The 15,349-nt window shown below is 41.7% G+C and overlaps 1 protein-coding gene across 14 annotated transcripts in view; it reads right to left on the reverse strand.

Annotated features, from left to right (window-relative positions):
* The window catches only part of SPIDR (scaffold protein involved in DNA repair), a 522,838-nt gene that overhangs the window by 473,481 nt on the left and 34,008 nt on the right, over positions 1 to 15,349 (reverse strand). For 13 of the 14 annotated variants that reach the window (XR_010121893.1, XR_010121891.1, XR_010121892.1 and 10 more), the window contains 2 exons: positions 5,900 to 6,079; positions 3,082 to 3,245 (listed from right to left, as the gene is read on the reverse strand). Coding sequence is in view for 9 of the 14 variants with exons in the window: in XM_063643327.1 (XP_063499397.1) it covers positions 3,082 to 3,245; positions 5,900 to 6,079 (344 nt within the window). In the remaining 5 variants the exon portion in view is untranslated. The remainder of the gene's footprint in view (positions 1 to 3,081; positions 3,246 to 5,899; positions 6,080 to 15,349) is intronic. The other variant, XM_055286484.2, reaches the window with a different exon arrangement.

Consider the following 15,349-nt stretch of genomic DNA (forward strand, 5'->3'; position numbering starts at 1 on the left):
GACCCAGACATTGCTCAAAAGATGTACAAATGGCCAACAGATACATATTAAAATGCTCATCATCACCACTCACCAGGGAAATGCAGATTAAAGCCACAATGAGGTATTACCTCACACCCATTAGAAAGACTATCATCAAAAAGATGAAAGATAACAAATGTTGGTGAGCGTGTAGCAAAAAGGGAACTTGTACATTGTTGCTGGGAATGTAAATTAACACAGCTATTATGGAGAATAGTATGAAGGTCTCTGAAAAAAATAAAAATAGAACTACCATATAATCTAGTAATCCCGCTTCTGGGCCAAACGATTGAAATCAGTATGCTAAAAAAATATCTCCATTCCCATGTTAATTGCAGTGCTATTCACAATAGCTAAGATTTGGAAGCAATCTAGGTGTCTAGATGAATGCATAAAGTAAATGTAGTATATATACACAATGGAATACTATCCAGTCTTAATAAAGAAGGAAATTCTATCATCTGCGACATGAATGAACCTGGAGGATATTACGTTAACTCAGATAAGCCAGGCACACAAAGACAAATACAGCATGATCTTACTTACATGCGGAATCTAAAAACGTAGAACTCACAGAATTGGGGTAGAATGTTGGTTACCAGAGGCTGGGAGAGAAAAGTGGATGGAGAAAGGGAAGATGCTGACTAGAGGATACAAAATTTCATTTAGACCAAAGGAATATGCTTTAGTAATCTAATACACAGAATGATGACTATAATAATAGTGCATTGTATTTTACAATTTTTTAAAATTTATAGGCACGCAAAAAAGCAGAAAAATACAACCCATAAGGAGGAGAAATAGACACAGAAATGACACAGATTGATTTACCAAAACAGTCATTAAAAACAGCTATTATAAATATACTCTGTATGTTCAAAATATAGAAGAAAATATGTTAAGAAAAGACATGGACAACATAAAAAGACTCATATCAAACTTCTAGAAATGAAAAATACAATGTCAGAGATGACCAATACACTGGATAGTATTAGCTGCAGAATATACTGAAGAATTTTTAAAAAGTTATTAAACTAGAAGATGTAGCAACAGAAACCACCCAAAATGAAATGAAAGGGAAAAAACAATGACAGCAAAAATGAGACATGACGCAACATTAAGCAGCCGAATTAATATACATGTAATTGGAGTCACAGGAGGAAACGAAAAGGGGAGTCAGAAAAAAAATTAAGAAGTCAAAGCCAAAAACTTACCAAATGTGATGAAAACTACAAACTCACATATATGCAGAAAAGAGTTAACGTAGTTGGCCTAAAGTAGCTATCCTTAGAAAACCCTGCTTGCAAAGCTGGTCGTTGCCTAGCTTCTAAAAACAGATTTCAGGAGAATCTTCATCATTCCATAAATAATAAATAATGGTGGGTCACTGTGCCTAAACTGTGCAAACAATATGGTTTATGCTGAACACCCATTTTCTTTCTGAAGTCTGGAATTTGGGTAGATTCTAGGGCAAGGGTGCCTATGTTACCAGCCCCTAATACAAACCCTGGGCACTGAGTCTCTAATGAGTTCTCTGGTACATAACACTTCACACATGTCGTCTAAACATTTTGCTGGAAGAATTAGGCATATACTGTGTGACTCCACTGGGAGAGGACTCGTGGAAGACTGCTGATTTAAATTTGTATCTTTTTGCCCAGCCATGGTGGCTGACACGTGCAATTCCAGCACTTTGGGAGACCAAGGTGGATGGATCCCTTGAACACAAGGGTTCGAGACCAGCCTGGGGAAAGATGGCAAACCCCCTTTCTACAAAAAATACAACAATTAGCCAGATGTGGTGGCACATGCCTGTAGGACCAGCTACTCTGGAGGCTGAGGTGAGAGGATCACTTGAGCCCAGGAGATCAAGGCTACAGTGAGCTATGATCGCACCATTGCGCTCTAGCCTGGGTGACACAGCCAGACCCCGTCTCTAAATAAATAAAAATAGATTTGTATCCTTTCAGTGAAATAAACGGTGGCCACGAGTATGACTATATGCTAAGTCCTGTGTATCCTCCTAGTCAACTGCTGAACCTGGCGGTGGTCTTGGGGAATCCCCAAAACACCATAGATTCAAAAGGCTTGACAAACACCAACTGAAAAATCATACCAAGGCATATCACAATCAAACTGCATAAAACCAGTAATAAAGAGAAAAATCTTAAAAGGTCAAGAATGAGAATAGCTTCAAGCTTATTGACAGCAACTTGAGCTATGATAATGAAGCAATGCCTTCAAAACTTTGAAGGAAAATTATTTCCAACCTAAAAATTCTATACAAATTTTCAATCACACATCAAAATAGGACAAAAGCATCTTCTGACATGCCAAATAATTCCTCAGGAAGTTATGGTAAGATGTGTTCAATCAAAACAGGGTGAAAACCAAGAAAGAGGAAAACATGAAATCCTGGATAAAGGAGCTCAATACAGGAGAGAGGTTAACGAATTCCCAGAATGAGAGCAAAGTCCGGGTGACAATGTACGCGAAAGGAGAGAGGACACTGAGTTCAAACTGGAGCAGCTAGGAGGTTGTGGGAGAGTTCTCCAAAACAATGAAACTCACAGAATGACTGCTGTCTGAAAATCTTAACAAGAGAGCTAGGCAATGGTGAAAAAGTATTTTTTTCATCAATAAGTAAAACTAGAACAAAAACCAAAATAATTATTAAGTCTAGGGAAAGCAAATAGTTGCAAAGGATAATAATTAATATTTCCCTTGGCTATCAATATTATTTATTCACTATTGTGTAAATGCTGAATATAATCTAACCAAACTTTGATATATCTGCACCAGGAGAATAATAGGATAAAAAACGTTCGGTGTGCAGTGAGGGTGGGAAGTGAATGAGAAGTGAGATCAATATTTATCCATGTTGAGAAGTACAGCACAAGCATGTTATTTAGAGATAAGTGAGTAAAGGACAAAAGAATCCCCTAAGAGTCAAAAGTGGTTGTTCTTGAGGAAGGACAGGAAAACAAAAACAAAAACAAGACAACTGTGATTAGCAAATGTTATAAAGTGAATAAAAGTTTTGAAATACTTCATTCTTACCTTGGGAAGTTCAGATAGCTTCTCATCACTTGTCAAAGACTGATTACTTGCACAAGAAGCACAGTCTGAGATTTCCACAGCACCCTTGTCATCTTCAAATTCATTACAGTCACTAGCCTCTGCCCTGTCACTGTCAATCTCCCAGTCGATAAACTGTAATTCATCTAAAAAATACAATTTTTAACTTGCTTAATTATCTCCTTAATCTTTCACTTTTAAATCTCTTTTATTCTTAGTAGTTAATATATCCATGTCACTCAATAATGTTAAAAAATATATTTAGGGCCAGGCACAATAGCTCATGCCTGTAATCCTAGCGCTTTGGGAGGCCAGAGTGGGCGGAATGCCAAAACTCACGAGTTCAAGACCAGCCTGGCCAACAAGATGAAATGCTGTCTCTATTAAAAATACAAAAAATTAGCTGGACATGGTGGCGCACACCTATAGTCCCAGCTACTCAGGTGGCTGAGGCACCAGAATCGCTTGAACCCAAGAGGTGGAGGTTGCAGTGAGCCGAGATCTTTCCACTGAACTCCAGCCTGGGCAACAGAACGAGACTCTGTCTCAAAAAAATTTAAGACAGTGAAAAGTATATTTCTACTCTTATCTCAAATCACTGTTTCTCCCAAATCTTATCCCAACCCCAATTTTAAGTTAACTACTTTTATTAGGTGTTTCTGTATCCTTGTAGAGTTTCTCCAGCATGTTTAAGCAAATAAACTATGTATTGTTATTTTTTTCCTCCTTTCTTACACAGCTAGACTTTTTCACTAAACATGATTAAGAGGATGTAGTAGGATCACTTGAACCCAGGAGTTTGAAACTGCGGTGAGCTATGATCCACTGCACTCCAGCCTGGGTGACAAGAGCATGACCTCATCTCTTAAAAAAAACAGCCACTATAATGATCATAACAGACTGAAGGTCAGACCACCACTGAGAGAAGCAGACGCATAATGGCAACTGCTTCCCACATTAACATCAAATTTAGTCCACGGAAGCCAGGCAGGGGAACACATTAGAGATTTTCCAGGTTGCTGAACCTTCTCAACAGGAAGCCAGGGAGAGACAAGGGAAAAACACAAGTGCCCTCAGAGCTGCTGCTGGTATCACACATCTGTGCAGCACTCATTCATTCATTCACTTCTTCATTCATTCACTCCTTCATTCATTAGACAAAGCAGGTGCCTAAAAAGAGCCCATCACACCATTCGAGATACTCACAATACGAAATAAATACAATAGAGAAAACAGCACCATTCCTAACCTGAAGTAGCCCACAGATTAATACATATTGCAATGTGATGCATGCTATGAAATAACTGGGGCTTTCGTCACAAAACTTTGGTGGTCACAAAACATTTAAAAAGCAGGAAGCTACTATTACACTTAAATTTGCATTTTACAGATGAGGAAATTGGGTCTCTAATAATTTAAGAGATTTTCCAAAAGTTATAAAATCTTTTAGACAATTGGTAAAAACCAAATGGAAGGGAGGCTGGGCGCGACAGCTCACATGTGTAATCCCAGCCCTTTGGGAGGCACAAACCATACTATTTACCCATTTTTATAAACTTTGTATTCTGAAATGTATGAAGATAAACCAAGTAACAATAAATTTCATTTAATATGGTTGAATTAATAATAGAACTGCTATCAGCTTATATATAATCTTAAAATACCACTTCACCTGGTAACTACTAAAATGTCAATGGTATTAATAGTTACCAAAATGACATACAAAGTGGTCAAAAGAATTTAACTACCCTCCCGAGAAGCTGTCTGTACAAACCGAACCCTAGGTAACTAACATGAACTGTCAAGAGTTAGAACTCATAAGCTTACTTTGAAAACATTAAGACATTTAAATACTCTATAGATGAGTTGTATATTTTAAAAATTCTAAAAGGACATGATTTCCATAATTCAACATCTGTGGTTATCAACTAGGGGTGATTTTTGTCCTTCGTGGGACCCTTGACAACATCTGGAGACATCTTTGGTTATCATCACTGTGGCTGGGATTCTACCGTGACCCAGCAGGTAAAGGCAAGGGACACAGCAGAATATCCTACAGGCATAGGAAGGTGCTGCTCCCCATGACAAAGAATCATCTGGCCCAAAATGTCAAGAGTGTCAAGGATGAGAAACTCTGCTTTCAATTGTCTAAAACATGACACAATATAAAACGCCATCTGAATAGAAATTTGTCAGTATGTTACACCTCTACCACACACTGGTTGTCACAGTATTTACTGAACAGGTTGGGAAGAAGGCAGTGTGGGTGTGGCACTGTGTAGAAGTTGAAAGAACTGGCTATGGAACAAAGAGATCTAAAATGGAATCCCAATCCATTCTCATCAGTCCAAGCTTAAGTTGTTAACTGTAAAAATAATATCTGTAATACCTATCTCTTAGAGTTGTTTTGAGAAATATTAAACAAGAAAATGTTTCCGAAGTGTTTAGCATAGAGGGTGGGACTCATTAAATCCTATTAGAAAGGAATTTAATTTTCATTCTATGGGACAAATGCCTAAAGGTGCAGTTGCTGGGCTATATGGTAATTGCATGTTTAGTCTTTAAGAAACCGCCAGACTGTTTTCCAGAGTGGCTGTACCATTTTACTGTACACCTGCAATGTGCTGGTGATCCAGTTTCTCCACAACCTCACCAGCATTTTGTATTGTCACTATTTTTTATTGTGCCATTCTGATAGTTGGAATGTTAATGATAAATACTAGAAAAGAATGTAAGTTTATTCCAATATTAAATCCAATATTTAACAGAAACTGGATTTCTAACAAAATTATCAATTTACCTTCACTAGTCCAATCTTCTGGACACAAAGTGTTCCTGTTACAAAATCTGTCTATTCTAGAGCAATGTCCATTATCTCTCTGTAATTTAGAAAGTGTCTTATCTTCATCCGACAAATCACTTCCACTGGAACTCCATGTTATGTCTGTAAGCCCACTGGTGTTTTTAGATGTGGTGGTTTCTGTTGAAGAAAAAGAAAGCACATAAATATGATCTCCTTATATGGTCATTTATCAGAATACAATTTTATGCATGTAATTTTGCCAAAGTCACAAATACACAAAACTCTGTGATAAGAAAAGCAATGTCTACGTCAAATCTTCCTACCTAAAGTTCTATGTACAATCTCACTAACATTCTCTGAGTTCAAAACCAAGTTCCAAGAAGAAAAAGAAGTAGAACTGGTTAAGTTATACAAAAAAAGGAAAGTGACTACAGCACAAAAGAAAACCGGAAAAATAACTTGAAATAACATTTATAGAAGTATAACTTCCTGGGGTATTTGATGAAAACAAAAAATTGTTTAAAATGCAAAACACAAAGTCAAAACTTACGAGTAACAGGAATGCTCCTGTGTGCTTCCTTTGCTATGCTAAGAGCTCTGGGAGCAGGGTGCTTAAAAAACACTTAAGACCAAACCTTGTATTTAATTAAACTTTTTATTTTGAGATAATATTAGATTCATATATAGTTGTAAGAAATAAGAGAAAACTCTTGTATCCTTCACCCAGTCCCTCCAATGGTAATATCTTGCAAAACTGTAGTACAACACAACCAGGATACCGACACTGATCCAGTCAAGATACAGATCAATTCTATCACCACAGGATGCCTTGTATTACCTTTTTATAGCTACACCATCTCCTGGCCCCATACCAATCCCTGAACTCCGTCAACCACTACTCAGTTTTGCACTTCTGTAATTTTGTCATTTTAAAAATATTATGTAATCGAGACCAGCCTGGCCAACATGGTGAAACCCTGTCTCTACTAAAAATACAAAAAATTAGCCAGGCATGGTTGCAGGCGCCTGTAATCCCAGCTACTCAGGGAGGCTGAGGCAGGAGAATCACTTGAATCCAGGAGGCAGAGGTTGCAGTGAGCCGAGATCAAGCCACCGCACTCCAGCCTGGGCAACAAGAGTGAAACTCCATCTCACACACACACAAAAAAAGGTTATAGAAATAAAATCACTATGTAACCTTTTAGGATTGGCTTTTTTCACTCAGAATAATTTCCCAGATATTCATCTAAGTTGTGTGTATCAACATTTATTTTCTTTTTATTACTGAATAGTACACCATGGTACCATGCACCATAGTTTGTTTAATCATTCACCTACTGAAGGACATCTGTTTTGTTTCTAGTTTGGGGCTATTATGAACAAAGCTGCTTATGAACATCTGTGTACAAGATGTTATGTGAATTTAATTTTCATTCTCTGGGACAAATGCCTAATGGTGCAGTTGCTGGGTTATATGGTAATTGCATGTTTAGTCTTTAAGAAACTGCCAGACTGTTCTCCAGAGTGGCTGTACCATTTTACTACACACCTGCAATGTAGTGGTGATCCAGTCTCTCCACAATCTCACCAGCATTTTGTATTGTCACTATTTTTTATTGTAGCCGTTCTGATAGGTGGAAAACCTAGGCAGAATGGGGCTATTTCATCTTGGCAGAATCAAAAGTCAACAGCAAACTTATCTGATATTGGTCAGAAAAGGAATATATACCTAATAAAAATCAATTATTCTGTTTATATTCATAATTGTAAATATAATGCTAAAACATATATATGTACATATATACACATATATCTTATTCTATGCAGTACGGTATTTGATATATTTCAAAGCGCATTTTAATACACTATGAAATTAAGAGATTAGATATTTATAAAATTCATGTTTTACAAAAAATAAACCTAGGCTTCATTAAATACATATTTACAGAACCCCTCTGATACAGTAAACCATGAAGAAACAAAAAAAACTCCAGCCTAGGCAACACAATGAGACCCAATCTCTACAAAAAGTTAAAAAATTAGCTGGGCATAGTGGTGCATGCCTGTAGTCCCAGCTACTTGGGAGTCTGAAGCAGGAGGACGAGTTTAAGAGCAAATGTTTGAGGCTGCAGTGAGCTATGATTGCACCACATCACTCCACCCCGAGTGACAAAGATCCCATCTCTAAAAAAGAAAAGAAAACTCCTTCCCACAAGGAATATGTGTGGTCTGGAAGGAAACACTAATCATGAAAAAAACTAACAATATACCAGATGTATGTCATGGAATAATGGTGGCACAAAAAAACGGTATGTTCCACTTTGCATTGATCAGGAAAAGAGGATTCACTGACAAGATGATGTCTGAAAAAACAGTACTTACAAAGGCACAAAAACATGGAATAGTCAACATTTACTGAACACTTACTACTTTGTGCCACAAACATCTAGAATTACTGAAGTGGCCTATTGTTCATGTCATAAAAGGAAAAATAAACTATTCAGAATATTCTAAGATTCTATATCTATCTAAAAAGCTAATAAAATAAACTGAGTACTTGCAAAAGACATTATCAATCTCTATCATTATTATGCATCTGAAAAATAAGTCAAGAAGGAAGTTATCAGCAGGGAGCGGTGGCTCACGCCTGTAATCCCAGACTTCAGGAAGCTGAGGCAGGTGATCACAAGGTCAGAAGTTCAAGACCAGCCTGGCCAAGATGGTGAAACCCCATCTCTACTAAAAATACAAAAAATTAGCCGGGCATGGTTGTGGGCACCTGTAATCCCAGCTACTCGGGAGACTGAGGCAGAGAATTGCTTGAACCCAGGAGGCGGAAGTTGCAGTGAGCAGAGATCAGGCCACTGTACTCTAGCCTAGGTGACACAGTGAGACATCATCTCGAAAAAAAAAAAAAAAAAGAAGGAAGTTATCACTATTTGCAGATTATAAAATGAATTCATGGAAAAGTCAAGAAACCAACTGAGAAATTACTACCGTTAATCAGAAAGTCCAATAAAGGTGGCAAGGGTACAAACTACAATACAGAAATCAAATTTAAAGCAGTAGCAGCAATCAATAAAATACCTACAAGAAACTTAAGTGTTGTGGGAAGTCAGAGACCCTGAACGGAGGGACCAGCTGGAGCCATGGCAGAGAAGCATAAATTGTGAAGATTTCATTTTAATATGGACATATATCAGCTCCCAAAATTAATACTTTTACAATTTCTTTACTTCAATCTCTGAACATAAATTGTGAAGATTTCATTTTAATATGGACCTTTATCACTCCCCAAATAATACTTTATACTTTTATAATTTCTTATGCCTGTCTTTAATCTCTTAATCCTGTTATCTTCGTAAACTGAGAATGTACATCACCTCAGGACCACTATTGTGTCAAACTGTACAAAATGATTGTAAAACGTGTGTTTGAACAATATGAAATCAGTGCACCTTGAAAAAGAACACAATAACAGCAATTTACAGGGAACAAGGGAAGACAACCATAGGTCTGATGGCCTGCGGGGTCCGGCAGAATACAGCCATATTTTTCTTCTTGCAGAGAGCCTATAAATGGACGTGCAAGTAGGGAAGATATTGCTAAATTCTTTTCCCAGCAAGGAATATTAATAATACCCTGTGGAAGGAATGCATTCCTGGTGGGAGGTCTATAAACGGCCACTCTGGGAGGTCTGTCTTATGCGGTTGAGGTAAGAACTGAAATACACCCTGGTCTCCTGCAGTACCCTCAGGCTTATTAGGGTGGGGAAAAAAAATTCACCCTGGTCAATTTGAGGTCAGACCGGTTCTCTGCTCTTGAACCCTGTTTTCTGTTGTTTAAGATGTTTATCATGACAATACGTGCACAGCTGAACACAGACCCTTATCAAGGAGTTTTTGATTTCGCCCTTTGCCTTATGATCTTTGCTTTGCCCTTTGCGTTGTGATCTTTATTGGCCTCGGAAGCATGTGATCTTTGTTCTCCTTTTTGCCCTTTGAAGCATGTGATCTTTGTGACCTACTCCCTGTTCGTACACCCCCTCCCCTTTTGAAGTCCTTAATAAAAACCTGCTGGTTTTGTGGCTCAGGTGGGCATCACAGTCCTACTGATATGTGATGTCACCCCTAGAGGCCCAGCTGTAAAATTCCTCTTTTACTCTCTTTTTATTTCTCAGCCGGCCGACACTTAGGGAAAATAGAACCTATGTTGAAATATTGTGGGCGGGTTCCCCCAATACTTAAGAGACATGTAAAACCAAAGTACCTGTTTTTAAAAGACTTCAAAAGAACATAAAAGAACAAACAGAAAGACATACAGTAAGATTTTGGATGATCTGATCAGAAAAAAATGACCTCTCACTGCCTTGAGGCTGAGCATCTTTTCATAGATTTGAAAATCATTTATATTTCCTTTTTTGAAAGCAGTTCCTCCATAATCATTATTTTTGCAATAATTATCTTTTTCCCCCTAGATTAGTTCTGATGGTTCTTTATTAGAAAGATCAGCCTTGGTCTGTGACATGAGCCACAATATTTTCCCTGGTTTTTCTGAATTTTAAATTTTGTGTATGTATAATTTTTCGTAGGAGATGTGGTCTTGCTATGTCTCCCAGGATGGACTGCAGCAGCTGTATGCAGGCATGATCACAGCACACTGCAGCCTCAAACTCCTGGGCTCAAGTGATCTTCCTGCCACAGCCTCCCAAGTAACTGGGACTACAGACGTATGCCACCCTACCAGACTTACATATGTAATTTTGGGCATGCTGTTTTTCCCTTTATGTTTAGGTGAATTTACCAGCTTTATTCGTACAGTTTCTATGTTATGAGTCATTCATTGGAAAGGACTTCCCAAGTGTAATGCCTTTTGTCAGCCAGCAGCTGTGGTGCCTGAGGCACACCCAGGCAGTTGAGCTTCTGAGTCCATGTTCTTAACCATTATGCGTAGCTCCCAAGTCAGAGATCTGCAGTTGCTTTCACCATTAGTTTAGTGTGAGTATCTAAGAAAATATGTAACTGTCTTGTGCTTCTGTACCATCTAATTTAAAAGACAGGATAATCATTAGTTACGTCATTCAAAACCTCACAGACCAAGACTCTAGATTTATAAACCCATGAATTACAGGCACCTGACTGCACAACTAGATAGTTAAAATCACTACCAGGAATTGATTAGTAACTCATTTTACTTGCTGTAAAGAGGGTGTCCTTGATATTAAGGCTCATTCCAATGGAACCATAGGATAAATATTAGCCAGACTGAACATTTCTGGGTGCCCACTGTGTGCTAGGCACTGTCCTAGCACCTGGTGTTATGAGCTGAACTGCCCCCCCCACCAAAATTCATATGTTGAAGTCCCAACCTTCTGTACCTCAGAATGTGACTTTATTTGAAGACAAGGTCTTCAAAGAGGTAATCGAATTCAAATAAGGTCATTAGGGTGGGCCTTAATCGAAGATGACTGAAATCCTTATAAGGGGAAATCGGGCCACAAAGATAGACATGCACAGAGAAGACAATGTGAAGAGACCTGGGGAAGAGAGAGAGGAAGAAGGCAGTCATCTACAAGCCAAGGAGAGAGGTCTAGAACAGATTCTTCCCCCACAGCCCTCAGAAGGAACCAACCCTGCCAACAGCTTCATTTTGGAGCTCTGGCCTATAGAACTGTGAGACGGTCGGTTTCTGCTGATTAAGCCACCCAGTTTGTAGTACTAGTTCAGCAGGGATATAAAGATGAGATGGGGTCTGCCCTTAAGAAGCCAGTGGTCCAGTGGGGAAACAGGCAGGTCAAGAAATAATAACAGTAGTTAGCAATTTTTTATTAGCTGGTTAATTTTAGTTTTCTCCTTTTCTCATTACTGCCAAATGCTATAATATTCAAAGTTCAAGTTAATTTTGGTTTCTAAACCTTTATAACATGTGGGGGAGAAAAGTGTTTTTCTTTAAACACATATGGCTTGAATCTTTTCTGGAGATTTTAAACATGTATAAGTAAATTCAACTTTGAAAAAGAAATATTAAAGAAGTTGTTACCTTGTATTTCATAACAAAAATTTATTTTTGGATGATTTTTCCCATGCCAGTATTTATTTGACCCATATTCTGGTGTACTTTCTACTCTACAGGATGATCAATATATTCTGAAAGGTTAAAAGACCTTGTATGAATGTATAGTTACTTTATTTATAACATATGCAGCTTTGTTAAGGCAAAAAACCATTGTTAATAACTTAATAAAGGCTTGCTATTTGTAGTGGAGATTGATAGAAAAACAGACTCGAGGAATTTTGTAGAAATGGTTCATTTTTAACAAGTTCATTTAAACTGGTTCATTTAAACTAATACTGAAGTATTAGTTTAAGACATCCTATTAACAAAAATTCCAAGATAAAAATTCTATACTACATTTTGGGTGAGGAGGTAGTATTTTTTTTTTTTTTTTAATTTTTTTTTTTTTAATTTTTTTTGCATACAAAAACAATAAACATTTTCTAAAAATACATACAAACAAAAAGGTGCGTATCAAACATATTAGGAAGGTTGCACATGGGAAGTCGGGGAATAGAAATGGGGGTGGGAGTTAAAATAAATGAGAGAGGGACTTTATATGGATCAGTGATAATAACTCAATCCTCTATTTGACAAAGAAGAGGGAGAAGGAAGAGGAAGAAAAAGAAAGTGGGATAAAGGATCAGAAAGGGAGGAAAATAGAAAAAATTAGAGTATGACTCCAGGGTAGACCTGTTTTGTTGTCATTGAGTTGGTTGGTTGGTTTGTCTGTTGTATTCTTCATGTTTCGCCAAGTTGGCCAGACTGGTCTCGAACTCCTAGCCCGAAGTGATAAACCCGCCTCGCCCCCCAGAGTGCCGGGACCACAGGCGTGAGCCACCACGTCCAGCCCCCACATTGCTTCTGGCCTCCGTGGTAGACCTCCCAGACGGAGCGGCCAGGCAGAGGAGCTCCTCACTTCTACCCAGACACGGGGCGGCCGGGCAGAGGAGCTCCTCACTTCCCAGACGGGGCGGCCAGGCAGAGACGCTCCTCACTTCTTCCCAGACGATAGGTGGCCGGGCAGAGGCGCTCCTCACTTCCCAGACGATGGGTGGTCGGGCAGAGGCACTCCCCACTTCCCAGACGATGGGTGGCCGGGCACGGGCGCTCCTCACTTCCCAGACGATGGGCGGCCGGGCAGAGGCGCTCCTCACCTCCCAGACGATGGGTGTCCGGGCAGAGGCACTCCTCACTTCCCAGATGGGGCAGCCGGGCAGAGGCGCTCCTCACTTTCCAGACGATGGGTGGCCGGGCAGAGGCGCTCCTCACCTCCCAGACGATGGGTGGCCGGGCAGAGGCGCTCCTCACCTCCCAGACGATGGGTGGCCGGGCAGAGGCGCTCCTCACCTCCCAGACGGGGCGGCCGGGCAGAGGCGCTCACTTCTTCCCGGACGGGGCGGCCGGGCAGAGGCGCTCCTCACTTCTTCCCGGACGGGGCGGCCGGGCAGAGGCGCTCCTCACTTCTTCCCGGACGGGGCGCCCGGGCAGAGGCGCTCCTCACTTCTTCCCAGACGGGGCGGCCGGGCAGAGGCGCTCCTCACTTCTTCCCGGATGGGGCGGCCGGGCAGAGGCGCTCCTCACTTCCCAGACGGGGCGGCCGGGCAGAGGCGCTCCTCATTTCTTCCCGGACGGGGCGGCCGGGCAGAGGCGCTCCTCACTTCCCAGACGGGGCGGCCAGGCAGAGGCACTCCTCACTTCTTCCCGGACGGGGCGGCCGGGCAGAGGCGCTCCTCACTTCCTCCCGGACGGGGCGGCCGGACAGAGGCACTCCTCACCTCCCAGACGATGGGAGGCCGGGCAGAGGCGCTCCTCACCTCCCAGACGGGGCGGCCGGGCAGAGGCGCTCCTCACTTCTTCCCGGACGGGGCGCCCGGGCAGAGGCGCTCCTCACTTCTTCCCGGACGGGGCGGCCGGGCAGAGGCGCTCCTCACTTCCTCCCGGACGGGGCGGCCGGGCAGAGGCACTCCTCACCTCCCAGACGATGGGAGGCCGGGCAGAGGCGCTCCTCACTTCCCAGACGATGGGTGGCCGGGCAGAGGCGCTCCTCACTTCCCAGACGGGGCGGCCGGGCAGAGGCGCTCCTCACTTCCCAGACGGTGGGTGGCCGGGCAGAGGCGCTCCTCACTTCCCAGACGGTGGGTGGCCGGGCAGAGGCGCTCCTCACTTCCCAGACGGTGGGTGGCCGGGCAGAGGCGCTCCTCACTTCCCAGACGGTGGGTGGCCGGGCAGAGGCGCTCCTCACTTCCCAGACGGTGGGTGGCCGGGCAGAGGCGCTCCTCACTTCCCAGACGGTGGGTGGCCGGGCAGAGGCGCTCCTCACTTCCCAGACGGTGGGTGGCCGGGCAGAGGCGCTCCTCACTTCCCAGGCGGTGGGTGGCCGGGCAGAGGCGCACCTCACTTCCCAGACGGTGGGTGGCCGGGCAGAGGCGCTCCTCACTTCCCAGACGGGGTGGCCGGGCAGAGGCGCTCCTCACTTCCCAGACGGTGGGTGGCCGGGCAGAGGCGCTCCTCACTTCCCAGACAATGGGTGAGGAGGTAGTATTTTTATGACAGCTGGGAAACAGAGTGAGGAACATGCTTTTGTAATGTGTGCCTAAGGTCAGAGGCTTGTCTCTGCCAACAGCTTCTGCAATTCTATCAGAAGATTATAGAATTTAAAAGATGTATACTAATTTATTTCATAAAGCAACACTTTATAAATTTTAAAGAAACATTTTGGCAAATTTTATTTTTCATTTGCATAGAACCTCTTCTGTCTCACTGAAATAGTAACATGGTTTAGAATGTCACAGAAAGTTAGTTCACTCTGTAGAACTCTGAATAGGCTTTCACACAGCTCCTTCTGTCATCAGACATATGAGCAACTGCTGTCATCAATCAAGTACCTACTAAAGCACCTTTAATTAGGCATTTAATCTACTATTTTTAGCTCACTTAATATTCATGATAACCCAATGATTATGCCTATTCTCCAGATACAAAACAGGCTGCGAATGTTTAGCTTAGTTTTCAAAGATTAGAGAGCCAGGACACAGCAAGATCCCGGAAGTTACAAGCCCTCACTCTTCCTACACACCCACAGCGGGGCTGACTGCCTACGGCGGCACAACCAGCGGCCTACCTGATATCCACCCCCTCTTCATTACTAATAACCCCAGTTTTCTTTAGCAGCAACATACCTATCTAAAAATCCTTAATTTCACTTAAGTATCTTTAGCGGAGGTGACCGTTTGTAACAGGTTCTAGTCGAAGGTAGAGGTACTGGGAAGGGCATTCCTTCCCAAAGGAAAGGCAAAGCTGACTTGGCGAAAATCCTCAGCACCTACACTCTTCCAAGAATTCAGCCTGCGGAATTCAGTCAACACCTCCTGACCGTGAGAACCAATTCCA

This window comes from Symphalangus syndactylus, chromosome 7 (assembly GCF_028878055.3).
Source record: "Symphalangus syndactylus isolate Jambi chromosome 7, NHGRI_mSymSyn1-v2.1_pri, whole genome shotgun sequence".
Lineage (NCBI taxonomy): Eukaryota > Metazoa > Chordata > Mammalia > Primates > Hylobatidae > Symphalangus > Symphalangus syndactylus.